We start from the raw sequence: 12599 nt of genomic DNA, 5'->3' as shown, positions 1-12599 counted from the left end.
GCCTAATAGAAGCCGCCGCAATGTTATTTTTCAGGTAAACAAGAAGCAGAAAATGCGGATCCCGACCTCCTTTCTTTCATCCTTCTTCCCCCCTCCCTCACCATAAACACATCGATGCCACGTGATCAACATGTGCTCGTTCTCACAAAAAAACAAAACCAACCAACACCTTTGGACGACCTCGTCTTGTTGCAAGAACATAATTGCTCAAAAAAAAAAAAGAATTGACACCGCTTTGCTGACTGGTTTCCGTTGGCTTACGTCCTTGATTGAAAAACAATCTACAGCTTCTTCAAGACGCTGATCGACGTCGAGATCACCGTCGAGCTCAAGAACAGCATCCAGATCCGCGGCACCCTCAAGAGCGTCGACCAGTACCTTAACCTCAAGCTCGACGACATATCCGTCGTGGAGGATATCAAATATCCGCATCTGGTGGGCATTCCTCTGTTGTTTTATATATTTATTCGTCTAATTTCTTATCCTCTTCCGAATCTTGGCGGGGGACCGAGGAATATCTTGATTTGCAGAAACAAATACTGACATTGGAAATGTTTCACAACCCCAACAAAAAGAGCGCCGTCAAGAATGTCTTTATCCGTGGAAGCGTAGTCAGGTATATCCACCTGCCCGCTTCCCACGTCGACGTCCCGCTTCTGGAGGACGCGACGAGGAGGGAGGCGGCTTCTACGGCGGCGAAGCGTTAAAAGGATGGCCTCGCGGATGGTGGATGATGAGAAAAAAAAACGAGAGATGTCTGTTTGGGATGAGATTAGAAATCATCCATTCGATGGGCAGTGATCGATCAGAATCTGGTGTAACCAGCTGTTCGGACGCCGGTACGGAACGGGAGGCGAACCTTCGTCTCAGCCCTTGAGTTGGTTAATATCATCAAAGCCTCGCATCACCATTTACGCATGCCTGGCACGACTCGAATGACGTATTCAACCTTTGCTCCAGCGCACTTTTATCGGCAGTCATAACCATTTAGTCTAGATCATCATAAACATAAAAAAAGGACTCCACGCTGATCACCATCGCAAATCACCTCCCTGGTTACTTTTCCCATCCCAGAGATTCCTCAACTTCTGTTCAGCAGCCTCTCCTTCCTCTCCGTCCTCATCCTGCACAAGCCTAGTGAGACCACCCCTGCGACGCTCAGCCAGCCAGCGATCTGTCCAACCTTTCATCCTCTTACGCCCGACCTCGCTCCCCACATTCACGGTGGGGACGACCTTCTCGATGTGAAGACTCATGAGGAACATGGCCAGCTCGCGGAAGGAACTGTGTTCGCTGTAGGGTACACCAAAGCACATGGCCTCGTTGGTGCTTCCGCGCTGTGGGATGAGGTCCTTGGACGCGTACTGCGGCCTCCAATTTCCCCCGTGCAATAGAGTCGTCATCGCCACAGATGACGGGGAAGCATTGGCATTCGCCGCTGTTCCCGCTGGTCGGTAGTTCCACCCGGAAGGACGAAACCCAACGATGCGGCCAAAATGGGCGCGGAACGTAGCGAGGTAGTCGGAAAGTGTCTCAGGCCGGATCTCGGAGAGCATCTGCATGTGAACCTGTGCCTCGGCGGGGTTTGAGGTCATCAACGCTGTCAACTCGGGGTCGCCCAGTTGCGCAATGATGCGGATCTTGTGCGCAGATGCGAATATTTTGGTGCGCAAGGCTTGGGCTATTGCTTTACAGATGCGCTCCTTGCCAATGCTGTACGTTCCACAAACCACTAGTAGGCGTGATTTTGGATTTAATGCCGTCAATGCACTCGGAGGGTTGTCACACCCACCGGTACCGCCTCTTTTGTTTGGAGATGAGCCTGAACCGTCACCATTGACGAAGAAGCGGCTCACGTCATTATCTGATACGCCTTCCCGTCGGCGCAGGATCCTTGTCCATACAGACTCGTCCTGTGCTTGCAAGCCGCGGTTCAACAGAACGCATAGTTCGGCACATGACCTTATGACAACTTCTTGGGGCGGAAATGAGTAGCGCGGGTTGAGGTATGTCGTGTCAAGGTAGCAGATATCAATCTTTTGCTTCTTGACCTTGCCCGATATGCTGTCAATGACCTCTGGCATGAGCTGAGGGTGTGCGATGTGAGCAGGACATGCACGAAAATCTCCGCAGTGCAGGATGCGTTGTACCCTCGCGCTGCTTCCTTTGCCTAATGTCTTCTCGAATAAGAAGAGGGAGCTCCCTGGACAGTGATTTGCCGGGATCATCGTCACCACTACGCCCTCGGTTCCGGGCACAACGAAGCGTTCTTCAAACTCCAACTCTACCACGTACTTGGCAGCTGTGCGTAATTGTGACTTGATGAGGCTTCCCGTCACCTTGCTGCAATATATAGGGCCATGGGTCCAGTTGGCAGTCAGCCCAATGTAATGATCGCTGTGAAAGTGGCTGAGGAAATACGCGTTGCAGCCCTGCACAGCACCATACCGAAACGCATCGACGCATATCGAGAGGCCCGGCATGATCTTGTAGAATGGACATGTGCGCTCGTAAGCTTGTCTGCCACGGGAGGATTGTTCTGCCGCCGCTGCCGCCGCCCAAGCATTGTTCTCGGCGTGACCTGACATCAGTTTGGAGAATGCCGATGTATTGCCATTGGGGGCCGAGGTGGCTGGCGCATCAAGCGTGATAGGGTTCGCCTGGCCTGGACGTGCAATGGCTGCACGAGCAAATCGCTTGCTCAGTTTTGAGGATTCAACTACCTTGTTTTGTTCCAATGGTGACGGATCCTTTGTAGTCTTGGGTGCAGAAATGTCGGACTTGAGTTGATTCGGCAACGGTGTCGGCTTTCCGTCAAGACAGCTATTGACATGAACAGTCGCCTGATCAGCTGTTACTCCAGCTAAGCTTGAAGAGCATATAGGACAGCATTCTGCACCACTAACAGAGCCCGGCACTTCGTCACAGCTGTTGATGACAGCCGCCTCGGATTCTTGGGCCTCTATTCGAGCCTGATATTGCATATACCGCCTTTCCAAACCTTCCTCACCTGCCTCGTCGGCATCTTCGATATCGCCCCACTCGGCTCCGTCCGGAATATCGTCAAAGTCGTCATGTTCCTGCTCCTCCTGAATTAGATCTGTATTTTGGTTGTGGGTCGTCGAGGGAGATGCGGGTAACGGACTTTCTTTGGGCTGAAGGGCTTTTGATTCTTGAGCCGTTTCTGGGATCTTCTTAGGGGATTCTATCTTTCGTTTCACTGGTCTACTGTCATGATCTGTATCGTGGTCATCGTCCGAATCGTCGTCGTCAAGAAAAGGACCTTTCTTGCTGGGCTTCCGAGCTGGCTGGGGCTTCGGGGATTTTGCTCTCGGACTTTTGACCGGATCTTCCTCTTTTACATCTGCTTGAACCAATGTTTCCTTCTCTCGGTCACCACAACTCAGCTTGCGTCTTTTGATCGAAACATCGACCTCATTGAACCGTTCTGCCGTAGAATCATCGTCACCCAAGCCCTCTTCTGCTACGACAGCAGCTGCCGAGACCTCATTTCCCACAAATAAAGTTTCCTCGGGCGCTGGGGCCTTTTTGAAAAAGCTCAAGATGCTCGCGTTTGGTGCAGGCTTCTTCTTGGACGCGGACGTGATGACTTGTCTAGCGGGGGTCACTTTTGCCATTGAACGAGGCGTTTTCGATGTTTTCGTAGCCGCTCCCATGATGGTCCCCCGAGAATTGCGCTGGACTTGTATTGTTAAAATTCACATCGATTATGTGCGAAAGGATTGAGATGATACCGATGTAACAAACAACAGCTCATACGGTGAATTAGGGGAAGGTCTAGCAAATGCACCAGCTGCGAAGGACGCAAGCCGATTGATCCATGTGGCGAAAGTCAGTTCAACGCGCTTGCTAGACCCTAACCCTGAGGCGGGGTGAACGCCCGATAATCACGAGGTCACCTGATATGAGCAGCACTTGATATGAAACGCCCCCGCGTATTTCCCGTCTAAATTCGATAGCTGGGCACGGGTTGCTGACCAAGATCTAGTTAGTGCATTATGATGCTGAATTTTCTTTTTCATGTTTTTTTTTTTTTTTCATTGTAAAAATAGATAGACTGTAACGGGTGGAATGAGCATGAAGTCAGTGAAATGGAACAGGCTGGACCTCTGCTAGTACAAGAATTGGCATGATCCAAAATAAACGTTCGAGACAAAGGCGCGCTGATGAAAGTAGACGCGAGTTTATCTTGCCCGTGGCAAGTGTCCGAGCAGGCTGGGCTTGGATCCTTGTCATGTCCTAGCCATGTACGGCCCCACTTATCCTTTGCTCCTAGCTAATAATTTCTGTCGCCTTCTCGGTTGGCTTGCGTGCAAAGAAGTTCAACCGTATGAAAGCACCAGACACCAGACAACTTCTGCGACAGTTCATTTCAATCCAACCTCTCATCGGTCGCATCCTGATCTTCAATCCACAGCCTTGATGTAGGCAGTATCCGTCACGGCCAGCAAAGATGTCGGACGCGGATTTCGAGCAGATCAGGAAGCTGCAGCAGGAACGCAACGCTGCAGCAGCCGCGAAAAAAGGATCCCGGACGTTCGACCCGGCCACCCAACGCGCCGACACCAAAGTCAAGCTCAACGAGGCCTTTGATACCGACCTTTACGATCGCGAAAATGGCGTGGACAAGTATGCGGGCTATCACCGCTCGCTGCCCGCCGCAGATGGCGATGATGAGGAGATGGAAGACGCTGGTGTCAATGGTCGCAGCCTGGTCGGCCAGTATACGGCCACGCGCGCCCAGATCGATGAATTTGCGCGCGGCTCTGGCGTCGAGGAGGAGGATATTCTAGCAGGACGCGGAGAGAAGAGCAACCGCATCACCGACCGGGAGACCGATTACCAGAAACGCCGCTTTGATCGCGTCCTCACCCCGACTCGTGCGGATCCCTTCGCTGCCGGTGCCGAAGGCTCCAGCTACCGCGATGTTATGGAAGAACGTGAGATTGAACGAGAGGAGGAGAGGGTCCGACGAGCCATCGAAGCCAAGAACAAGGACATGATTGCCAACGGCGATGTGCCCGAGCACAAGCCGACGCTCAAGGACACGGAGAAGAAGGACGACAGCAAGGACAGCTCTGAAGATGCCTCTGCTGGTCGTAAACGCAAGAAGCGATGGGACGTCGCGACAACAGATGAAGCAGCTGCGACAGCGCCGACACCTACCGATGCAAAACCGAAGCGTTCGAGGTGGGATCAAGCACCCGCCCTGGAGGTGCCTGGTGCTGAGCCGACCAAGAAGAGGTCGCGATGGGATCAGGCACCATCAGCAACTCCGGTGGGAGCACAGGGCCTGGCCACTCCCATGCACACATCGCAAGCCGCTCCCATAGCAGTACCACTTGGCTTCGGTACTGAGGTGCACCGCAACATGGCTCTGAGCGACGAGGAGCTGGATGCGATGCTGCCGGGCCCGGAGGAGGGTTACAAGATTCTAGAGCCGCCGCCTGGGTACGAACCCGTGCGGGCGCCTGCGCACAAGCTCATGCAGACTCCGGCGCCTACCACGGGATTTGTGATGCAGGACCCCAACAGTGGTCGCATCACGAACCAGCAAATGCCAAAGGAGATCCCGGGAGTCGGAGACCTGCAGTTTTTCAAGCCAGAAGACATGGCATACTTTGGCAAGCTCACAGATGGGACAAACGAGGACCAGCTATCCGTCGAGGAGTTGAAGGAGCGGAAAATAATGAGGCTGCTCCTCAAGGTCAAGAACGGCACCCCTCCAATGCGAAAGACGGCGCTGAGGCAGCTCACTGACAACGCGCGCAATTTTGGGGCCGGCCCTCTATTCAACCAGATCCTGCCGCTGTTGATGGAGAAGACTCTGGAGGATCAAGAGCGACATTTGTTGGTCAAGGTTATCGACCGTATTCTATACAAACTGGACGACATGGTAAGACCATATGTTCACAAGATCCTTGTGGTCATTGAGCCTCTTCTCATTGACCAAGACTACTACGCACGAGTCGAAGGTCGCGAGATCATTTCCAACCTTGCCAAAGCTGCTGGCCTTGCCACCATGATCAGCACCATGAGACCAGATATCGATCACGTCGACGAGTACGTGCGAAACACCACAGCCAGAGCTTTCGCTGTCGTTGCATCAGCACTAGGTATTCCTGCCCTGCTTCCTTTCCTCCAGGCCGTTTGCCGAAGCAAGAAGTCATGGCAGGCTCGTCACACGGGTGTCAAGATCGTGCAGCAGATCCCTATTCTCATGGGGTGTGCGGTTCTGCCTCATCTCAAGCGTCTGGTAGACTGCATCGGACCCAACCTCAATGACGAGCAGACCAAGGTGCGCACCGTAACCAGTTTGGCCATTGCTGCTCTGGCAGAAGCAGCCAACCCTTATGGTATCGAGAGTTTCGATGACATCCTGAATCCTCTCTGGACAGGCGCACGAAAGCAAAGAGGTAAGGGTCTGGCCGGATTTCTCAAGGCCGTAGGCTACATTATTCCTCTGATGGACGAGGAGTATGCAAACTACTACACAAGCCAGATCATGGAAATACTGTTGCGAGAATTCTCGTCGCCGGATGAGGAGATGAAAAAGGTTGTGCTCAAGGTCGTGTCGCAGTGTGCCGGAACGGAAGGTGTTACGGCTGGCTACCTCAAGGAGCACGTCTTGGACGAGTTTTTCAAGAGTTTCTGGGTCCGGCGTATGGCTCTCGACAAGCGCAACTACCGACAAGTAGTGGAGACCACCGTTGATATTGGACAAAAGGTCGGAGCAGGAGAGATTCTGGAAAGGATCGTCATTAATCTCAAGGACGAGAGCGAGCCTTACAGGAAGATGACGGTGGAGACGGTAGAGAAGATTGTTGCCAGCCTGGGCGCAGCGGATGTGGGCGAGCGTCTTGAGGAGCGACTCATCGATGGTATCCTGCATGCGTTCCAGGAGCAGAGCGTTGAGGACGTCATTATGCTCAACGGCTTCGGATCCGTGGTCAACGCACTTGGTACCCGATGCAAGCCATACCTACCCCAGATTGTCAGCACAATTCTCTGGAGGCTAAACAACAAGTCGGCAACAGTACGCCAGCAAGCAGCCGATTTGATCTCGCGAATCGCCATGGTAATGAAGCAATGCGGTGAGGATGCGCTCATGGGCAAGCTTGGCGTTGTGCTGTACGAGTATCTCGGCGAGGAGTACCCCGAGGTGCTGGGTTCAATCTTGGGAGCCCTGCGGTCGATTGTTACAGTTGTCGGCATCAGCCAGATGCAGCCACCCATCAAGGATCTGCTGCCACGGTTGACGCCGATTCTGAGGAACAGGCACGAGAAGGTGCAAGAGAACACGATCGACTTGGTAGGACGAATTGCGGACCGTGGGCCCGAGTCGGTCAACGCACGCGAGTGGATGAGAATCTGCTTTGAGCTGCTCGACATGCTCAAGGCTCACAAGAAGGGCATCCGAAGAGCAGCCAACAACACGTTTGGTTTCATTGCCAAGGCCATTGGTCCACAGGACGTGCTAGCAACGCTGCTCAACAACCTGCGCGTGCAGGAGCGTCAAAGCCGTGTCAACACGGCTGTCGCCATCGGCATCATTGCCGAGACGTGTGCGCCCTTCACGGTGTTGCCGGCGCTGATGAACGAGTACCGCGTGCCGGAGCTGAACGTGCAGAATGGTGTGCTCAAGTCGCTGAGTTTCATGTTTGAGTACATTGGCGAAATGGCCAAGGACTACGTCTACGCCGTCACCCCGTTACTTGAAGACGCGCTTATCGACCGCGACCAGGTGCACAGGCAGACAGCGGCATCGGTCGTCAAACATATTGCACTTGGTGTGGTTGGTCTTGGTTGCGAAGACGCCATGGTTCATCTGCTCAACCTTTTGTACCCGAACTTGTTTGAGACGAGCCCTCACGTCATTGACCGCATTATCGAGGCTATCGAAGCGGTACGCATGGCCGTCGGGCCAGGTCTGGTTCTTAACTACGTCTGGGCGGGGCTTTTCCACCCGGCGCGAAAGGTGCGCACACCATACTGGCGGCTCTACAACGACGCGTACGTCCAGGGTGCCGACGCCATGGTCCCTTATTATCCCACGCTGGAGGAAGATGGTCATGACAGGGCGGAGCTGGCAATTATGCTGTAAGGAGATGGGATTGTTTTGTGGACAGAAGAAGGAATGGGAGTAGTACATGCCATGAGTACGTTGGATTTTTTGTTTACTTTACTCAGGAGGGACATAGGATGGCAAAGCGGCGCTTGGCATTGGCGTTTTTGTTGCGTGTTGTACCATTGTGTATCAAAGATTAGTTTCAAAAAGCTCTGGAGGATGTATGTTTCAGGCGCATAGAAAACTAATGGCATCTAGAGCATTTACTTTGTCAGCCTTCTGCAACACAAATTGATTAAATGCATCAGTTTACAGGCGGGTTCATTCAGGGCTGCTGGATGATGCATAGGGTTATTGGCTACGGATTTTCTACAGTCTCTCATCCACCTCATGGTGACTGGGGCAGGCTAGGCCTAGACTGCAGACGGCCCGATCCTTTGGTAGCTTTTATTTGTTGGTTGATCCTATTGAGAGCTTGACTGAGTCTTGGGTTGACTACACTTGAATACCAATGCAGCACCCCCGTTAAACTCGGTAGGTTTAGTGACATAAGTATTCAATGACAGTCAACCGCTATCTCCGCACATCTTGCACACACCTTTTGATGATGGTGATGTTCAGCTCGCGGCATCGGCAAGAATTAGCTTCTTAATTCCGCTCATAAGGGTCTCCCACTCGGGTGGGATCCTTAACCTGCCAAAACATGATTGGTGGTTTTCGAGAGTTGCGTCAGAATATTCAGGGCTTTAGTTTAAGCCCTATCTCCGCGCGCGGACTTGTGATTGTTATGCTCGGCAGCGGCCTTGTGTACATGGGAATGATTTTTATACGCGTAGCCATTCTCTCTGTGAAGCCATCCTTCGGAGGTTCGGAATTTACCTCAACACAGCTTTGATCTCCATGGTCCCACGATTCTCATAGTCTGGCCTAGTTCTAGAACTCGGATTGATACCTTGCAAGCTGGATATTCAAACCCGCACCAGCCGAATATGGTAAATAATGAGTGGTTGGCTGGTCTGCCACGAAAAGTTTGTTATATCACCATAATAACATAACGGATGGCAATCCCTGCATACATGACAAGCTGCACACACCAGGCCTATGGTGGGCCTACGTAGTATCTCCCTCAGTAGCGGTGCCGTGGGCGCCGGGGGGTTTATACTCTCTCTCTCTCTCTCTCTCTCTCTCTCTCTCTCTCTCTCTCTCTCTCTCTCTCTCTATATATATATATCAGTATCTGTAAGCAGGTTCTACCAGCCAGCGTTTGTCTTACAAATCAGAGAAGAAACTCGTCTGCCAACACAGATCTGCAGAGTACTTCGACCTAGGAAATTAAGAGAAATAAACTTTTTTTTCCCCGCTCGAGGGTAGCAACACGGAAGTATACTAAGTATAACCATCCAATTTACTCCTGGCATCGCCATCTTCACTGGGTATATATCTATCTGCCTTGGTGTCCCATCCGATACCACACATGCTCCATCTCTCGTAGTACTATACATCAGTTTGGACCCAGTTTTTTTTGCCTCTTTTCCGCCATATTCGGGTCACAAGAAACCAAAGGACAAAAAGAGATCATGTCAGCAAATCTCAAAGCCCAAGCCGCAGATGAGACTACACTCAAGGGGTTCGTACGGCGGCAGTGCGAGGCAGCCAAGCCCCTCCCTCCCGGCACGAGCGCCAAGGGCTAGACGTCGATCGTGACGGGCAGCAATACCGGGGTGGGCCTGGCGGCGTCGCGGCAGCTGCTGCAGCTGGGGCTCTCCGCACCTGGTCATGGGCGTGCGGTCGCAGGCGAGGGGCGACGCGGCGGCGGAGAAGCTGCGGGCCGAGTTCCCGAACGCAAAGATATCGGTGTGGATCGTCGACATGGCGTCGTACGACTCGGTCCGCGCGTTTGCGGCCAGGTGCGAGTCGGACCTTGACCGCATCGACTCGGTCATACTCAACGCGGCGCTGTATACGCCGGACTTCTCCGTGGCGGAGGAGACGGGCCACGAGCTCACCCTGCAGGTCAACTACCTCTCCACGGCGTTCTTGTCGCTGCTGCTGGTGCCAGTCCTCAAGGCCAAGAAGAAGGCGGCGGGTGCGTCGCCGCCGGTGCTCAGCGTCGTTGGGTCCGACTCAGCGTACATGACGACGCTGCTGTCGACGGACCCGGTGCTGCCCGCGCTGGACAAGCCCGAGAACTTATCGATGTTTGACAGTTATTCGAGGTCGAAGCTGCTGCTGGTCTTCTTTGTGGCCAAGCTCGCGGAGCACGTCGACCCGGCCGACGTAATCATCAACTATCCCAACCCGGGCTTGGTCAGGGGGACCGAGATCGGCCGCTCGAATTCCACGCTGAACAAGATTGCTTTCCTGGCCGTATCCTACCTCCTTGGGAGGGTGCCCGACGTCGGAGCTTCCATATATCTCTATGCCGTGTTCAACTACGGCGCCGAGGGTCATGGTAGTTTCATCAGCGACTGGACCATCAAACCGTAAGAATTGACGCCTATTTCTTTTTTTTTTTCTTTTTTCTCGCGGCCGTAAAATCAAATAATAGTGTATGCTGACCTTTCGCAGATATCCCCCAGTGTGGTACACTGAAGAAGGAAAGCAGGTACAGACCAGGCTATGGGAAGAGACCATCAACGAGTTGAAGCCAGTCGGTGCACCAGCACCGTGAAGCTGATATTATCTGCTTGCTTGTCAGCCGAACACACAAAGGTCCCTTTATGCCCATCTTGACTCCCCACTCGCATTCTTACGAAACATGTTTGCTTCTCTCGTGCCAGCTTCTTTTTATTACTGTGAGCGTCATTTACATGAATGATGGATGATCAAGCCCCACTGAGGACTACTTTTTTTTTTTTTTTTTTTTTTTTTTTTAGAAATGATTGAATACACTAAACAGATAGATGGGATATACGACCGTCGATAGAGAATGGTTTTAACTCATCCATATATATGTTTTATGCTTTTAGTTCCGCGTATACTAATACCCGCCACAGAGCCTTCTCCAGAATCTTTCCAGTCATTTACCTGGTAATATACGCCTTTTTCCAAAGCTACATCCAAAGCTACAAAAAGCCACCACCGGACCTTTTGCAGATGGTATAATTTTGGTCGGAATCTACATTAATAGCCCAAAAGTCAACAACCGGTATACTCTTACTGGAAAGGTGTGCTAAGCCAGGCCCGGGTTCAAAAATAAGACTTGTGATGACGATTGTAGGCATATTTACCAATAGGAATTATGTCATTCTACTTCAAAAGCGTGATCTGGGTCCTAGTCGCGGTGTTGTCGTTTTCTTGGCCAAAAGGGAACAAAAACCGATCATTCCGCCCTTATCATTTCTAGGAATATTGTTATCCTTAAGATATTGACAATATTCCGGATTCTCTGGACGGTCGGCTCGGTCAGCTACATCAGAGAAGAAAAAAAGCTGAAAAGTACTCAATTCTCGCTGTAAAGCAAATTTGAATACTACACCGGAGCTGGACTTAAAAGAAACTTACTTCTCTCAAATTCTGGATCGTTTGCGCAAAAACAATGTGATAGACAGCTCACCAATTTATTGGGACCGCGGGAGCGAGGAGAATCGATCTCACCGTCTTCTACGTAAGCAAAAAAAAAAAAAAAAAAAAAAAAAAAAAAAAAAAAAAAAAAAAAAAAAAAAAAAAAAACCAGTAAGCCATTTGCATTTTCACTGTCAAAACAAATGTGCATTTTATACCGGGTTTGGGCTTGAAACTTACCGTTTCGATCCTTGCCACGACGACCAAGACGAGATACAGTGTTCTGCTTATGCTCTACACAAACAAATCGAAGAGTCAGCCATATGAATTCTCAGCCCAAGGCAAGCGTGGACATTACGCTCAAAAGACTGGGCTTAAAACTAACCCTTTCTGTCGTTTGCTGAAGGATTTAGGCGTTGCGGGAGACTTGCGTGACCACCAGGGGCTGCTCCTTTGCAAATCGCAGCCAGATTTGCACAGACATCACTTGTGCAATGTTCTCTGTCTTGTTTTGATACAGCGTCCTGGTTCGGTTTAAGAGATGCGAGACCTGGGGACGTTCCAACGGGGGAATGGCCCTTAGTGGAAGCCCCTGTTGGACCGGCGATGGCAACGTGCGCCAAGCATGCAAGAGAGATAATATGGTTGAAATACATTATTGTGGCCTTTTATTATTTATTGTTCTTCGCGTCTCCTTGCAAGTTCATGTGGTATTTTGATGTTTTTTGGAAGGACAATGAACTGTAAAGGTCTCGATTTTGAAAATGGCGGAGAGCGAACAATATTAAATGGTAGATTGGTCGTAACTGGTAGACTTTGATGGGTTGGCATCTATAATTAATCAAAAGTATAGTATATACAATTTTTCCATATCCTGAGTCGTCGTTTATGCTGGATCCAAATAAAGAACCACCGAGATAGTTTACATTCCGTAGAAAGTAGTCAGTCTAGTTAGTTAGCACCGGCAATGCCGACCATAAATCTTTGCCGCGGTCGACAAGCGCGC

The 12599-nt window shown here is 51.3% G+C and overlaps 4 protein-coding genes across 4 annotated transcripts; 3 read left to right on the top strand and 1 right to left on the bottom strand.

Moving 5' to 3' along the window:
* Positions 1–130: 130 nt before the first annotated feature.
* PpBr36_08793 (uncharacterized protein) lies at positions 131–707 on the top strand (the record flags this gene model as incomplete). Its single annotated transcript, XM_029895918.1, has 3 exons — positions 131–138; positions 288–435; positions 576–707. The coding sequence occupies 3 exons, from the start codon at positions 131–133 to the stop codon at positions 705–707; spliced, it is 288 nt and encodes a 95-aa protein (XP_029747239.1).
* Positions 708–1031: 324 nt separating this feature from the next.
* PpBr36_08792 (uncharacterized protein) lies at positions 1032–3677 on the bottom strand (the record flags this gene model as incomplete). The annotated part of the gene is made up of 1 exon (XM_029895917.1): positions 1032–3677. The coding sequence occupies one exon, from the start codon at positions 3675–3677 to the stop codon at positions 1032–1034; it is 2646 nt and encodes an 881-aa protein (XP_029747238.1).
* Positions 3678–4474: 797 nt separating this feature from the next.
* Positions 4475–8125, top strand: PpBr36_08791 (uncharacterized protein; the record flags this gene model as incomplete). Its single annotated transcript, XM_029895916.1, has 1 exon — positions 4475–8125. The coding sequence occupies one exon, from the start codon at positions 4475–4477 to the stop codon at positions 8123–8125; it is 3651 nt and encodes a 1216-aa protein (XP_029747241.1).
* A 1740-nt stretch (positions 8126–9865) lies between these two features.
* PpBr36_08790 (uncharacterized protein) lies at positions 9866–10760 on the top strand (the record flags this gene model as incomplete). The annotated part of the gene is made up of 2 exons (XM_029895915.1): positions 9866–10572; positions 10658–10760. 2 exons carry the CDS (start codon positions 9866–9868, stop codon positions 10758–10760), a joined length of 810 nt encoding a protein of 269 aa, XP_029747240.1.
* Positions 10761–12599: the final 1839 nt, after the last annotated feature.

This window comes from Pyricularia pennisetigena, chromosome 5, assembly GCF_004337985.1.
Source record: "Pyricularia pennisetigena strain Br36 chromosome 5, whole genome shotgun sequence".
NCBI classification, from domain to species: domain Eukaryota; kingdom Fungi; phylum Ascomycota; class Sordariomycetes; order Magnaporthales; family Pyriculariaceae; genus Pyricularia; species Pyricularia pennisetigena.
Note: the sequence above shows the minus strand (reverse complement) of the source record. Positions and strands in the feature narration are given on the sequence as shown.